The 16760-nt window shown below is 43.9% G+C and overlaps 1 protein-coding gene across 1 annotated transcript in view; it reads right to left on the bottom strand.

Moving 5' to 3' along the window:
- The window catches only part of LOC311224108 (disintegrin and metalloproteinase domain-containing protein 10), a 101289-nt gene that overhangs the window by 21145 nt on the left and 63384 nt on the right, over window positions 1-16760 (bottom strand). The window contains exon 9 of the mRNA XM_084308935.1: window positions 4135-4298. Coding sequence (XP_084165061.1) covers window positions 4135-4298 — 164 coding nt within the window. The remainder of the gene's footprint in view (window positions 1-4134; window positions 4299-16760) is intronic.

Below are 16760 nucleotides of genomic sequence, written 5' to 3'. Positions count from 1 at the left end.
CCCCCCCCCCCCCCCCTCAGGACCCCCTCTTGGACAATCCATCCATTATTCCGTTTAACACCAGGAATTACAAATTCATATGCTAACCTTTATCCTCTCCACCACCTCTAACCAGATTGCTATGCTGGCTTCACTAACACGTAAAATTCTTGCGGTAGATATCTCTAGATAAATCACATCGAGATAGGTAAGAACCCATACCTTCCGGCACATTTTATCCGGTTTGTATTTGTATTTGTATTTATTGGTTTAAAATACAGAGACAGTGCATATTAAGGAACATTTGACTGTAAATATGCCAGTTTAGCCAAGTTGGCTAATTTTCAACTGTAGTCTCTGGGGCAGGTGACATGAGCACAACAATAATTAAAACATAGTACAATAATTAAAACACAGTAGGAATCAGTATAGGTTACAATACACTAAAATACATACAAATAAATACATTAAAATACATTACAATACAACCCCTCAGTTAAAATGGTCGCTTGACCATCTCTCAACCATGATTTTAAGTTAGTTTTAAATGAAATGTAACGTTGATACTCCCTGAGCCGTGTTGGCAGACTGTTCCAGGTGTGGGCTGCTCTCACGGAAAAGGCTGTCTGACTAAAAGCAGACCTCCTGTTTGGGACTACACAGTCCCCTCTGACTACAGACCTGGTATATCTGTCAGCAGATGCTTTCTGTTTTATGAAAGTACAGAGGGGGGGAGGAGCCAAGCCATGTAGGATTTTATAGGTAAGGCAGGAATCTTTGAATTTGACAAGATTGTCCCAGCTCAGTAGGTTCTGGTTTGCTATGCTATAACAATGGTGGTGGCTTTGTTTTCCTGTCCAGAACTTTCACAGCCTGATGGTAAACTACCTGTACAGATCGTAGTGTTGTACAGGAGGCTTGTGTCCAGCTAGTCAGACAGTATGTTAAGTGTGACATAATAATGGCATTAAAATACATGAATCCAGCGTGATGCTATCAGCTTTTTAGCAGCCGTAAGACCGGACAAAATAAGTCTCTTTACCTGTATAGAGGCTGCTAACTGAGAAACATCATTCAACATCAATACAGAAGGCAGTACAGGTATGGTCAGAAGAAAAAAATTCTGATAATTGCGTGGTTACTTCTTCCCAGAATGTCTTAACCGGAGGGCATTCCGAATACATATGCATAAATGTACCAATATCACTGTTTAAACATAAGGAGCATCGAGAGTCTTGTTTAAGCCCCATTAGGTACAAACGTCTAGGAGTTAAGTAAGTCCTATGAATAAAATTAAGATTAATCTGTTGATGATCCGGGTTGCGCGATGAAAGCCGTACGTTTGCCCAAACTTCATCCCAATCAAAATCTACTTCCAAGTTTGGTATATCCTTCCTCCAGACTAAGTCTAGAGGAAGGACCTCATATGAGGACGTAAGTAAGTGACGATAAAACTCAGATACGAAGCCTCTCGATGTCTCCTTTCCATAAAATTATTTGTGATATCTGTGGTGTTCAAGTGGCACCTTTAATGGAACTCCATGAGCCTTTAAAGCTGCTCTTAATTGTAGATAGAAATAAAAAGTGGATTTGGTGAGGTTAAATTAGTTAGATCTTTAAAGCTGCAAAAACCCCGGTCGTTGAAAACATCCCCCAATGTATGTATGCCCTTCTTTTCCCATTTGGTGAATCTGATAGGTTGTTGTGCAATAAGGAGTGAATTGTTATTAAATAGGGGAGAATGACTATGCCATTTATGTTGGTTAGTAAATTTTTTCTGTGTGTCACGCCATATCCGAATCACATGTGTAATAAGAGGGCCAAATTTCAAGTTGCATTGCTTAATTGATAAGTTGGTGTATACTATATCCTGTAGTCTATGTGGTGCCACTATGTTCTCCTCTAATGGTCTCCAGGATACAGATGCTTGAGAATCAAACCAGGTGATCAGTGGTCTTAAAGAGAACGCTTTAAAATAGTAGCTGAAGTCTGGGAATGCTAAACCCCCGTCGGCTTTATTTCTCTGTGCAGTGGATCTTTTTATTCTTGGAGGTTTATTGTTCCAAATAAATTTATATGCGGCGGATTGTAATTTTTACTCTAACCTATACACGTCAGAAGTGGTATTCGATCATAATAAACTGGATTAATTTCTTGATCAAATTAACCTACCTAAAATTTCAGAGGAAGACGCTAAACAGTTAGATGCACCTATTACACTAGAGGAACTTAGGGAGGCTATATCTGAATTGCAAAGTGGTAAGGCCCCTGGATGGGATGGTATCCCACCAGAACTGTACCTCTCATGTTGGGATGTAAACGGACCCCTATTACTTGACATGATTTTATACTCAATCAAAGAGGGGAACTTCTCCAGGGACGTTAATATGGCACTTATAACTGTCCTCCTTAAAAAAGACAAAGACCCCACCGACTGTGGTAGTTATAGACCCTTAAGCCTCCTCGGAACCGATATTAAGCTGTACGCTAAGGTACTAGCCATCAGACTTCAAAAGCATATGACATCTTTAGTTCATCCTGATCAGACAGGCTTCATAAGAGGCCGCCTGATCACGGATAATATTATACGGTTACTGCATGTGATAGAAGCGAGCAAAGAAGCTGTACCTCCTGTAGCTGTATTATCCTTGGATGCGATGAAGGCCTTTGGTTGGAATGGTCTTATTTATGGGCAGTACTTGGAAGGATGGGGTTAGGAGATGGATTTATTAATATGATCAAAGTACTATACACAGATCCGTCGGCCATGATTATAACAGGGAAATTCACCTCCCCAAACTTCCCTGTGTCGCGCTCGTCCAGACAGGGTTGTCCTCTTAGTCCCGGACTGTTTGCTCTATCTCTAGAACCTCTGGCACAGTATATAAGACAATCCCAATCCATAGAGCCGATCTCAATTAAGGGCACACAGCATCATATCAGTTTATATGCGGACGATGTAATAATGTTCATGCAAAACCCTACCACCTCACTACCTCATCTTTTCAAGGTAATAGATGATTTTGGCAATCTATCAGGATTTAAGATAAACTGGCCAAAATCGGCCTTCCTTCCACTTAATATGACTGCGAAGGCTACCTCACTCCCAGTAAATATACCAATGGTAGAACACTTTAGATGTCTTGGAGTTGAGATATTTCCCACAATTTGCCAAACGGTGAAGTATAATTATACCGGATTCCTAGACAGGATCACAAACGACTTCGGCAGGTGGTCAAAACTCAGTACAGGCCCGAGAATCAACTTTTTCAGTTCAATGTTGCCGTTACCCCTGCCTGTATGGTGTTTGTACTTTGTTGTCTTGTTGATTGCAACCATGGTGAAGCCAACGACAAATTTATAATCTATAATAAGATAGCATTTTAAGAGTAATTTTAAAGGAACACCATTTTCTCCAGAGTCAACCAAGAAGATAGATTCCAATTCCCTCTCTGTGTGTTCAGTAGAAAACAAGCTAGCCTAGCTTAGCACAAATTAATGGAAACATATACAGACCATTAGCCTAGCTTAATACTCCCGGAGAGGTGTTTTTGGCCAACAGCTAGGCTAGCTGGTCCATATCCGCTTCCATTTATTTGTGCTAAGCTAGGCTAGCTTGAAGCCGGATAGCTTTCTACTGAACACACAGCAATTGGTATCTATCTTCTTGTCTGACTCTGGAGAAGACAGTAGGTAGGTAGGTAGGTAGGTAGGTAGGTAGGTAGGTAGGTAGGTAGGTAGGTAGGTAGGTAGGTAGGTAGGTAGGTAGGTAGGTAGGTACTATAGGTAGGTAGGTAGGTAGGTAGGTAGGTAGGTAGGTAGGTAGGTAGGTAGGTAGGTAGGTAGGTAGGTAGGTAGGTAGGTAGGTAGGTAGGTAGGTATTTATTTAGACAACAAAACATATACAGATCATTACATCACATATTTGCCAACAGTAAGGATTCTCATAATGTTGGCATGTTTCTTTAGCCTTCACTCTGACATTGGATGTAAACTAGTCACAGGTCATGATGAGTCCTACTCTATCATACCTAGTGAGTAATAATAATTCTGTGGTGATAATTATGATGTGCAGTATCAGTGTCAGTGCAGCAGGTGAGTTGCTGAGCATACTGTGCAGGGGACCAGCTACTGGTCCATCAGGCTGCTACTGACCGGAGATCCCAGGCTGTGACCCAGTTCATGGGCCAGGGTCAGGTGGACGTGGCGAGGTGGCAGGTACCGGCCATAGTTCTGAATCGTTATCAGACCTGTGTTCAGGCAGGAGTTGCGCCCATCGCGCAGGGTAGCATGTTGTGAACAAATACCTCCCCAGTTACCTGAAGACAGTAGAACAGGAGAGATAGAATAGGGGGTTGGCAAGACTTAAAGGTAGAGTGATCCCAAAGGCAAAAGAGCCTCTTTTGGTGCTGCACTTTGTGAGTGGGGATAGGGGACACATTGCTATCGACCACATAAGTGGAAAAAAAAAGCAGCAAAGCAGTTTTTATTCCGCCTATAGTGAAAATTAACAGTGTTTTCCTTTTGCTAACCAACCTAATTTTAAGAGCCACGTTGCTAACACTAAATGACCGGATGTTGCAATTTCATTATGCCCCCACTACAAGAATGCTAAACTACAAGCTCAACTACAATGCTTTTGGCTTGCAATCTTTCCATTTATTTTTCTTTCATTTCAGCTTCAAACTTCAAAATCCCCTGCCTTGGCAGATAGAGAAATCGATATTAGAAGACCTTGTTCAAGCCAAAGAGACCGCATGAACAGACGAAGCTAGGATCGATCTATTAATGACCCATTCATTTAGCTATACAGTAGCTGCAGGAGATCCTGGAGAGATGAGAACAGTCAGAAATAATTGAGAGGTATTCTGCTGGCTACACCTCAGGCTCTGCCAAGAGTGATCTGGAGAAATTCACACTATAATAAGTTATTATATAGCTATAATATAGAAAATAAATTTTTCTCCCCCTTTTTTTCTGTATTTTTGCCGTCGTTATGCCAATTCCCTTCCTGGTCGTTGCGCGCATTTGCCCCCCACTTGCCGGTCTAGGGAGGGTTGATAGATACTATCACATGTCTCCTCCAATACATGTGGAGTCAGCCAGCCTCTTCTTTTCACCTGACAGCGAGGACTCTCACTGGGGGAGCGTAACGCGTGGGAGGATCACACTACTTTCCCCAGTTCCCTTCCTCGCTGAGCAGGCGCCCCGACCGACCTGTAGGAGTCGCTGTTTACAACGACCAGGATACATACCCCACCGGCTTCCCACCCACTAACACTGCCAATTGTGTTAGTATGGATGACCGACCAAGCCGGAGGTACCGCTGACAGCTGGATTCGATACCAGGCGCTTAGTCCGCTGCGCTACCCAGTTCTCAGATTGCACAGTAAGTCAAAAGTCCAGTTTATCAATGGAACTGCATAGCAAGAGGATAGTAGACCAGTAGCTGAAACTATCGTAAATACTAAGGCTGTCAATCGATTAAAATATTTAATCTGATTCATTGCATGATTGTCCATAGTTAACTCGCGATTAATCGCAAATTAATCGCATATTTTGTATCTGTTCTAAATCTACCTTAAACAGATCTTTTTCAAGTTTTAATACTCTTATCAACATGAAAGTCAACAAATACTTGCTTTATGCAGTAGTTTAACACAAAAGGATGACCCTCATGCATTGCAAATTTGCATCAAATTCAAAACAGAGTGATGCACAAAATAACTTAAAAGAAAATAATAATTTAAAACGATGAATAAAGTGGCGGCTAAGTGGCGCAGTGGGCAAGGCGCTCGCCACTAACGCAGGAGATGCTGGGTTCGAGCCCAGCTCTCGGCGTTGCTATACCAGCTTGGCTGGTCGTTCATACTAACACAATTGGCAGTGTTAGGGGTGGGAAAGCTGGTGGGTGGGGATTGGACGTTGTGGACAGCGACTCCTACAGGTCGGTTGGTGCGCCTGTACAGCAGAATCAGGAAGCAACGGGGGCAGCGTGAGCCTCCCACGCGTTACTCCTCGCCACTGAGAGATCGCGCTGTACAGGTGAAAAGATGCGACGGCTGCCTCCTCATGTACCGAAGGGGACACGTGATGCAAGGCTTCGTCCTCACTGCAGCCGACCAGTGGGAGGCATAGTCTAGCAACGTTCGAGACAGGGGAGAATTGAAGGGAGAATTGGCGAGACGAAATTGGGATAGGAGAAAAATAAGGAGAAAAAGTGGATTAAAAAAAAAGAAAAAAAATTAATAGAGTGTGCATTAAATAATAGGGGAAAGACAATGTTAGGAACTTGTTACATTCACCCACACAAGGGCTGAGGACTCACACCCCCACCCCCCTCTCTCTCTATGTCTCTCTCACACACACACACACACACACACTCTCTCAGCTCTCTTGCCCCTTCCTCATCTCTCTCACCCCCCCTCTCTTTCACTCACACACACACACACACACACACACACACACACACACACACACACACACACACACACACACACACACACACACACACACACACACACACGCACACACACACACACACACTTTGAGTCAGAAACAAACATAGTATCAATGAGAGTATCAATAATACACCTGAGTGAAGTCTAGTAAAAAATGAAAAGTAAAGTAAAAAAAAAAGAAGAAATAGTGGCGTTAAAAGAATTGTGCGTTAATATATACATATTGTAATTTTAAACAACTGTATTTACGCTGAAACCATCCCATTACGTTGTACACTAAGGAATAGCAGGACTCGGAGTAAAGTAAATATACCAACTTACCTCTTGCCAACTCTAAGAAGGCCCTACAGAAAGTGGTGCGCTCAGCCGAGCGTACCACGGGTATTGCACTACCCCCCCTGCAGGTTCTATACAACAAGAGGTGCAAATCCAGAGCCTGCAGGATAATGAAAGACCCTCACCACCCCAATAACAGCCTGTTTCAGCTGCTGAGGTCAGGCAGACGCCTGCAAATCCCAGCTACTAGGACAGAGCGGCTTAGGCTCAGCTTCTTCCCCCAGGCCATCAGAGCCATGAACAATGTACATTGAGTGCTCAGAACATTGAACTGTCCACACACAAGCACACATGAACACACACACGACACGCACACTGTGCACGCTCACACACGAGCAGCCACTTAACACTTTAACATGAGCGGGCACACACTCATGTCGCACACACGCACACTTATGGCCAAAGGAAAGGACACTTTAAATTAGAATAACAGGAACAGTGTATTGCACTACCAAAGCTAACTAGCATGTCACACATGCGCTGTAAATAACTATGTACAGATACCGAGATGTCACTCCATGTTACCTGCTACCTGTTACTGCACAATGTTGTTTCTTCTTTTGATTCTATTATATGTACCACTGTATTGCACATCGTTGCGGGCAAGACCACCCGCATTTCATTGTATACCTGTATGCCGTGACAATTAAAACTCTTGACTTGACTTGACTTGACTATACTGTTTACACTTTGGTTGCATAATTGACCTTGTCCTATTGGAAATAACTCTTCCTCCCGTGGTGGAGGTGTGGACATTTACCTGCAGAACTCCCCCTGCGACACATGGAACCCTTCAGACCCTGTAGGGGTCCCTTGGGTTTACAATAATGCCCCTGCAAGGTATCCTTACCAATTACCAGTGTTGCGATGCTCATATCAACACTGGTTGCACGCACGCTAATGACGCCACATGCACGCGCACTCCCAGGCGCGTGCACGCACTCCCACGCATGCGCATAAATGTTCCCTCGCATAAGGACAGACTAAAAACAGCCTAATTGCCTCTACGAATGGAATGTAACACCTGACGACCGGCGCTATTGATATGCAAATTAGCCAGGTGGGTACTGCGAGTAGGCGCTTCAGTCGAGTGCAGCGCATTCCTGTGTGCACGCGCTTCTGCTCACAAAACTTTGGTTGCACGGAGTGCAACCTCGTCCCATGAGCAACGCATCACTGCCAATTACATAACAGCTGGCCCCATTCACATGGGTAGCACATCATCTTCAATTAGGTCCAAGAAACTGCTTGAAAAAATACCCTGACATGGGATTGTGAGATGTTATCTTACCAGCTTGGACTGGGTCAGTCTTGCTTACCACACAACTGAATACTGAATACTGAACACTAATATTATCCAGAGAGAGAATGTAGTGAACCTATCTTTAAGACAGAGGGATTTCTCACTGGACTACAAGATACCCCGTTTGATTATTCAATATCCTCCTCGGGTATTCCCCAATATCCATTTCCTCATCCACCAGCTTCACCTCCTCTCATCACAACCACCACCATGTAAAACGACTTCATCTTCTCCTCCAATTTGTTCTTTCAATCATGCACCCGTGTCTGGTTCAGGTTAGGGGTCTCGTCTCTGAAATTCTCATTATTAAGGCATGTGGGTTTATGTAACAACTCTTACACAACGATTGTCACTAGCGCCAATCAGCTAGCTAGGTGATTTCAGGGCGAAGGGTATGCTGGGCTGTAGATATCTGGGGCCCATTTCAGAGAAGTCTGGGTTCATTGAACAACAAACACTTTGCGAGCCAGGCCGCCACGGGCCTCCGGATGTTACGCCAGCTTGTTTGTCTTTACACGATGGACGCGAGTGTGAAGTCCAATAACCGTGAAAGACATCTAGGGTTTGGACATCAAAAAGTACATACTGTACTGTCTCTGGTGGACATTCTTTTTTTTTTATCCACTTTTTCTCCTTTTTTTCTATTTTTCTCCCATCTCAATTCCACTGTGCCAATTCTTCCCTCCACTGTCTTGAACGTTGCTCGCATATGCCCCCCACTGGCCGGTTGTAGGGAGGATAGAAGCCTTGCATCACGTGTCCCCTCCGATACACGAGGAGGCAGCCTGTCACATCTTTTCACCTGCCAGCGCGGACTCTCATTGGCGAGGTGTAGCGTGTGGGAGGCTCACACTACCCCCGCCATTTCCTGCCTCTGCTGTGCAGGCGCCCCAACCGACCTGTAGGAGTCGCTGTCCACAACTTCCAGATTACCACCCATCGACTTCCACCCGCTAACTCTGCCAATTGAGTTAGTATGACGGCTGGCCCAAGCCGGAGGCAACGCCAACAGCCGGAGTCGAACCCGGTGCCTCTTGCGTTGGTGACAAGCGCAATTTCCGCTGCGCCACCCAGCCGCTCTGATGGACATTCTTGATAATTCCTTGAAGCAAGAGAGTAATCTCCTAACACACTCTATCTCCATTACAGTACGTTCAGATACAATGCAAAGAGAAATATTGTCTCACAGTTGTCTCACAGTCTCATTAGCGAAACTGGCTTGGAGACATGCTAGTACTTTTGGTCTCAACAGTGGCATTGTTGACGTTTACAAAAACAAGACATAATTTCTAAATGTATTCGATATCTATAGGCCACAGAGCATTTATAGCAGTCTATTCATATGTATTGTTGAGATATACAGTACCTATTTGCAAATTTCTCTAATAAGTTTAGATATTTTCAACTTGAGCAAACACTGTTCATCGTGCCTTTGTGTGTATTCGTGCCGCCTCTAAATGCAATTTTGCGTTGTATTTGAACATTCAGTTAGTCTGACTGAGGAAGCTGTTAAAGCCAAATTAGCAATGCCTTCCGACATTTTGGAATGATAACCATGAAGACTTGACCATATAATTATGGGGTTATTGCACGCAATTGTATGTGGTTGATTCTTTATTCCAAATGGTGAAAACAAAGGCTTAGTTAGCTAAGACAGCTTCAATCACTGTGCAATAGCTCATGTAGATCACATGGTGGCTTTGGCCAGCATCAAGGAAGTGCTCCAAGATCCTCAGGCCTTTGAGGTTGATCATCATGGAGGAAAATGAGGGGGATCATCATCAAAAGGAGTGCTCTTTGCTTGAGTGAACAAAGCCACGTTAAATGGGTCTCAACATCCAAAATCTGCCAACCACGATTTTCCAAGCCAGCCTAATCGACGGTGCTGAATGCATTGCAACAGAACTCCCAAAGATTGACCAAAAATGGCCTCCTGATGGATTATTCAGGGAGCTGGGTTTCCTAGAAAGAGCTTTACTTTGGCGTTGTGTTGAGCAGCCCCAGCGAAGATGTGGTTTTTGGCAAAACCAACTGAAATTGGCTGTGTGTTGTCCCCTCCTCCCTCCCCCTCTTTACCGTAGAAAGGAGCCCTAATGAAAGACTCCTATTATTAGCTCTCTAGATAAACACTTTCCACACACACAAACACTCTCCATACAAACACTCCCAGATCGGTTACACCTAATGCACACAAACATATGCACACCATTACACAACTACACACACACACACACACACGCACACACACACACACACACACACACACACACACACACACACACACACACACACACACACACACACACACACACACACACACACACACACACACACACACACACACACACACACACACACACACACACACACACACACACACACACACACACACACACACACACACACACACACACACACACACACACACACATTGTTGACAATGAACTCGGTGGAAAGGAAGGGGTGTCCATAGTGACAGTGAAGAGAGCTGGAGCAGCATCAACAATGTCTGGCATGAACCGCCTGGTTGTTCAAAGCCAAAACAAGCTCCACTAGCCTCGTCCACACCGACACCTTCAAATAGACCAGGTGAGACAGGATCTCATGTCTTCAGCACTGTCCTATCAGAGAGAAGCACTTGTTTACTGTTCAGACAGTTCGGTTCAGTACTGGAAAAGGTCAAATCGGTGTCACGTTGAGGTGAATAAATCTGGATTCAGATTGTTATGTAAAGGAGGCCAATGGGATTGTTGGGAACAGCAAGAGACTGATATAGTATGGCACCTAGCCCGGTGTGTAGAACAGCAAGAGACTGATACAGTATGGCACCTAGCCTGGTGTATAGAACAGGGAATAGACACAGTGTCACATGGACTGGCATCAGCCAAACACTGACTATTTACAACTTGGCCAGTGTGGATTATAGACATATTATTTGTTCAGTATGGTAAATGGAACAGCGTGTTGTTGTTGTTGTTGTTGTTGTTACTATTGTTTGTATCTGTGTGAATCCATAAGAGAATGGAGCATTTGTGTGTGTGTGTGTGTGGTTGTGTGTGTGTGTGTGTGTGTGTGTGTGTGTGTGTGTGTGTGTGTGTGTGTGTGTGTGTGTGTGTGTGTGTGTGTGTGTGTGTGTGTGTGTGTGTGTGTGTGTGTGTGTGTGTGTGTGTGTGTGTGTGTGTGTGTGTGTGTGTGTGTGTGTGTGTGTGTGTGTGTGTGGAAGGGGGGTGGGGCTTCTGGGTGAAAAAAAAGATGGTTCACACAGCAGGTTTTGAGTTTATAGTTTGTTTTTCTAACCTACTTCCCCTTTGCGTCAGCCAATTAATAGACAAAGATCCTTACAGATCTTTATGAAGCTTCTAGGAAAGTGTCTTGGGTTTCTTCAAAAAAAATCATTTTCACTGTTGATATCAAACTGTCTGCTTTCCAAAGTTGGTTTGCCAGAAGTTTTTTTTAATTAAATGTGTTTTACCCATATGAAAATTAACCATAGTAAAAATATAGCATTCCTGTGTTCCCCCCCACACACTAATTATCTCCACAAAGCGGTAGCCTGGGAGGAATTATGCGTTTGGTTTGGTGTGTGTGTGTGTGTGTGTGTGTGTTTGTCAGGTGTCCAGTATCTCTCAGTGAGGAGAGATGGTAGCCTCCACATAGAGAGAGTGATCTGCAATCTGCTTGGGTTGGGGGTGTAAGTACTCATATTATGTGCATTACACAAACTAAAAACAGATATTGTCGGAATTACTAGAAGAAAGAAACGTCACCACCTTTGGCTGATAGTCATTTATAAATTTCTTAGGATTTCTTTTGGTCTAATACATGTTTAAGGTTCTTAGATGGAGCCCCCCGCTGCCTCCTCCTCCCTCTCCTCCTCCTCCTCCTCCTCCTCCTCCTCCCTCTCCTCCTCCTCCCTCTCTTCCTCCCTCTCCTCCTCCTCCATCTCCTCCTCATCTCCTCCTCCCTCTCCTCCTCCTCTCCTCCTGCTCCTCCTCCTCCAGGGGTCACTGCAAGGGTCACTGCAGGGCGCCACGGGGAGCAGCGTACTGGCAGGCGTCATGTTAGGCAGGCCATGCATTATGCAGCAGCTTAGGCCACTGCGCCGGATCTTCCTGTCCATGTTCTCGGCTACAGTCCACCTGTCGCTGCTCTGGTCGTAGCGCTCCACGCTGGAGATCCATGTGAAGCCATTGTAGCCTCCGACCACGAAAACGTTTGACCTCTTTAAAAATGCTCTTTGTTCTAATTTTATGGTCAAATGTACATGCTTCCTTGGTGGGGCTCCTGCGCCGGTGAGGGGACGTGGGGCATAGCCGTCCTTTATGCGGGTGTTACAGGTTAGCTAGTTGGCTCTACTCCTATTTTTAGGCAGGGGGGGCCGATTGGTTGATTTGGGGCGCTCGTTGGGCAGGTTGATTGCTCCTCTTCTCCTGCCAGTCCTGGAACTCAATATCTATTACATCCTGTATTCTACTAACCCTTTGAATGTTTTGTTGGGCCTTTCTCGCGGCGGCTGCCTGGCGGTGTCATCGCGGGGTAAGCATATTTGTTTGCCCTGTGGTGGCACCGTCATGTGACTGCCGTGGAGTAGGCCTATTATGATGGAGATTGAGACATATCCTCTTATCCTCTTATAATGAGACATATCCTCTTATAATGTGTACTTGTTCTGTTGTGTTTTTGTATATGTCCTTTATTTAATTTTTTTGTTGTGTGTTATGTGTTCTGATTCTGAATTACATTGCACAAAATGTGGGACCCTCTCGAAAACGAGATACTGTATCTCAATGTGGTTTTCCCAATAAAGAATTTCAATATATCCATTAAAAGTGTGTCTGGTTTTTATGTGTCAAGTTTCACATTCTCGTGCTGGTGTCAGATGCTTCATCAAATTCGATAATTTTTTTTGCTCCCCCCACATAGTTTACAACGGAAAGCTATTGAATGTGTAACATTACCCATCTTCCTGCTGCTTTTTGGCTAGTCGCCAACGTGACCTCGCTCTGATCTGCTCACGCACACGCGTCATCTAACGAGGACCGTTTATAAACATAATCTAAGGAGGACCAAAAAACACATTGTATTCTGGCAACGATGTAACGCAGTGGATTAGTAACTATAATATAATTACTATTTTGGAAATTGTAAAGTCTTACTTTACTTGTTACTGGGAAAGTAATAAATTTACAGTAACACGTTACTAAGTAATGTGTTCCTAACATCCTTCCTATGCTTCCTAAGATGCGTCCTATGCATCCTATCACCCTTCATGTGCTTCCTAGCATTCTTCCTGTGCTTCCAATCCCCCTTCCTTCCTATGCTTCCTAACATGCTTCCTATGCTTCCTATCACCCTTTATATGCTTCCTAACATGCTTCATATGCTTCCTAACATCCTTCCTATGCTTCCTAACATACTTATATGACCCTTTATGTATTTCCTGTTACCGTCTAATGTTATCATGCTAATGCTAATGCTAATAACTATAATTGGAGAGCAGTCAGTGTGTCTGTCAGTCAATGTGTTTGTCTGTGTGTTTGTTGGTGTTAGCATGCAAAAATGTGTTTGTCTGTGTCCAGCGTACTGTCTGGTGGAGATTTGCGCTCTACTGAGTGCACATTCCTAGTTACAATAGTTGATCACTATAGAAATAAACTTAATTATACAATTTACCAAAAAATGTATATTCTACTACAGCAATACTATGGTGAATCACTACAGTATTTATGTGGTAAATATATTAATCTATTTCTGGTCAATTACAAAAACACATGGAACACTAGAAATCAGTATTTCTGTGGTAAATCTCTACAGTTCATGTCTGTATGGGGATTGCTTGCTGCATCATACTTTCTTGTATATAGTTTTAAGGTCTATGTTTGTCCACCGTAATCCATAGTTGGTCTATTCTTACATCTACCTTTCTTACAAGTGAACAGAGACAAGAGCTAACAGAGGGGTTGCATGAACTCTTCAGTGCAGCTCTCCACAACAACACATTGAAAAGTACTACCCATCCCCACCACCATCCCTTAGCAGCACGAGGCAGGAGGAATTTTAGTGGTGTGAAAGCTTGAGAGGAATGAAAGGTTTGAACCCCAACCCCCAACCTGCCCGGACGAAGTGCCTATTGCAGGATGCACACACATGCGTGCGCACACACACACAAACAATGCCTGTGTGTGCACGCATGCGTGTGCGACGCGTCCTGCAATAGGCATAGGGTTTATCAAGGTCTTAACGTTACCCAACCCCACCAATAAAACTGAGGAATGAGGTTATAGAGATACTGGTCTATAGTGTAGCTATCTGGCTCTCACAGTCAAACATTACCAACACGTCACATTCTGCTCATTCTTTAGTCTGGTCACATGAGTTTCTGGTCGCAGCAATGACACTGATACTGAGAGTTCAGTGTGTGTGTGTGTGTGTGTGTGTGTTCCACACGTGACGTCTCACCATGGTGACCATGTCATGGAATGCAGTCACCCATCCTCTCGAAGACGTCTGGGGGTGGAGTGAATGAGTGAGTGAGTGAGTGAGTGAGTGAATGCGTGAGTAAGTGAGTATGTGTGTGTGTGCGTGCGTGTGTTCACGTGCGCACGTGCGTGCGCGCGTGTCTGTGTGTGTCAAGGGTTCAGTGCCCTCTGATCACATACCATCATGGAGGTCTCCTCTCACGCCCTTCAGTTTAGCCAATCAAATAACGCGAAGGAGACAACGTCATGGAAATGAACAGGAAGAACCTCCCACAACAGGACCCCCCCACTCCTGCATGCACACACACACACACACACACACACACACACACACACACACACACAGACACACACACACACACACACACACACACACACACACACACACACACAGACACAGACACACACACACACACACACACACATACACACACACACACACACACACACACACACACACACACACACACCCTTCATCCAAAACAACAGTAATACTAGAAAGGTGTGCTCAGTAGAAGGCAAATCTCTGCCAGGCCACACAAAATATCATGCTATCTGTTAGATTGTCTCAGGCATTCCAGTGAGTTAGCTATACTAGTACAAAAAGGACAGCTTTCTCTGATCAGATTTTTGTGATCATGATTAAATTTAAAAACAGATCAATGTTCCCTGCATACCTATATATTTGCCATATGTTATTCGCATTGAACAGGAACGTGCAACAGACCAAAAAATGCAATGGCAACTCACACAAGTCCAGATGACTGGTACAGACACTACCAATAATGAATGTGCACTGTTTCAGGAACATTTACAGGAGACGTGACAACAGACCACAGCGGGAGAGATGAGTAAAAGAGGGGTGAAACACTGAAATGAGGGAAATTGTTTTCTTTCACCTGTCTACATTTGAAACTAGGGCTGTCACTAACGACTATTTTGTTATCGATTAATCAGTTGATTATTTGATCACTTAGTCGATTAATCTAAACCATTAGTTTACCAGAAAAATCAACAACAATTGATTATATTTGCAATTGAATATTTCAAAATGTTTAATGAGTATCCTCATCATTTTAGCTTTAGGCTACGTTTAGACGGAGAGAGTCTGAACAGAAACCGCAAAAGTCGTCTTGCGGTCTCACTTTTAATTTTGCGTTTAGACTAGCGTTTTGGGATGGAAGTCTGCGTGCATACGAGGCTGTAACGACTCGAGACGACGGAGCCCCGCTGTCACACGATTGGCGCATATGTCACATGACGTGCAGACTGTGGGTGGGGGAATGTGATTTGACCAAAGCAGAGTCACTCACAGACAGTGGGTCCAGTCACTAATAGTTGTGATAGCCACGGGACAGATTCTTGTGTATTTAAAAGTACTGCCAATGTAGCCTTCAGGTGATCGCCATGGATAGAATCAGACATGCTTTGTTTACGCTTCTAGGCTACTGGCGCATGCCTGTGATGTAAGCAGTACGTGCGACGAGAGCCTTGACAACCCTTTCGTCATCGTTTTATGCGGTTTGACAGTTTAGATGAGAGCGCGAAGGTTTATCGTTTCTAGGAATTTCACCCTGGAAGGTGGTCTCACTTTTTTGCGGTTTCACCCCGTAAAAACGGCGTTGCCGTATAAACAAAAGGCACACCCGAAAAAATATTTTTGCGGATTCACCTGCTAGCGTTTCCGTCTAAACAGGGCCTTAGATTAAAAAAAAACTACCAGCCAGAGAGATTTTTACCGGTTATCTTGTCTGCTTGCTGCTCCGCAAGCAGTTCTTTGCTGTATATACAGTACCTATGTTGTAAAAACATCCCGACTTGGAGTAGCCTAATATTCCAGTGACCCGTCAATCCTTTTCCAAATGTATCAACCTCTATATGGACTGGTTTTATGCCTCATGATATATGGGAGGGATGTTTATTTATTTATCATTTATATTTATCACTGATATAAATTGCAGGTGAGCAAAAAATGCTGTTTTATATCAATATAAGCTACAACCTTTTTTTCACCCCTGAATTCTGGTAGGGCTCTGGCTTACTGGCCCTATACATCCTGTGGTCCGTCACAGTTATAGCCCAGTTCAAGCTGCTGTTTATAACATGCTTTCTATGTTGATCAATAACTTTGTTATTTGTTTGTTATAACTTTGTTATAACTTTGTTATTATTTAGCTTTAATATTTAATTAATTAATTAATT

The sequence above is a fragment of the Notolepis coatsorum genome (genome assembly GCF_963971535.1).
Source record: "Notolepis coatsorum genome assembly, chromosome: 2".
In the NCBI taxonomy this organism is placed as follows: domain Eukaryota; kingdom Metazoa; phylum Chordata; class Actinopteri; order Aulopiformes; family Paralepididae; genus Notolepis; species Notolepis coatsorum.
Note: the sequence above shows the minus strand (reverse complement) of the source record. Positions and strands in the feature narration are given on the sequence as shown.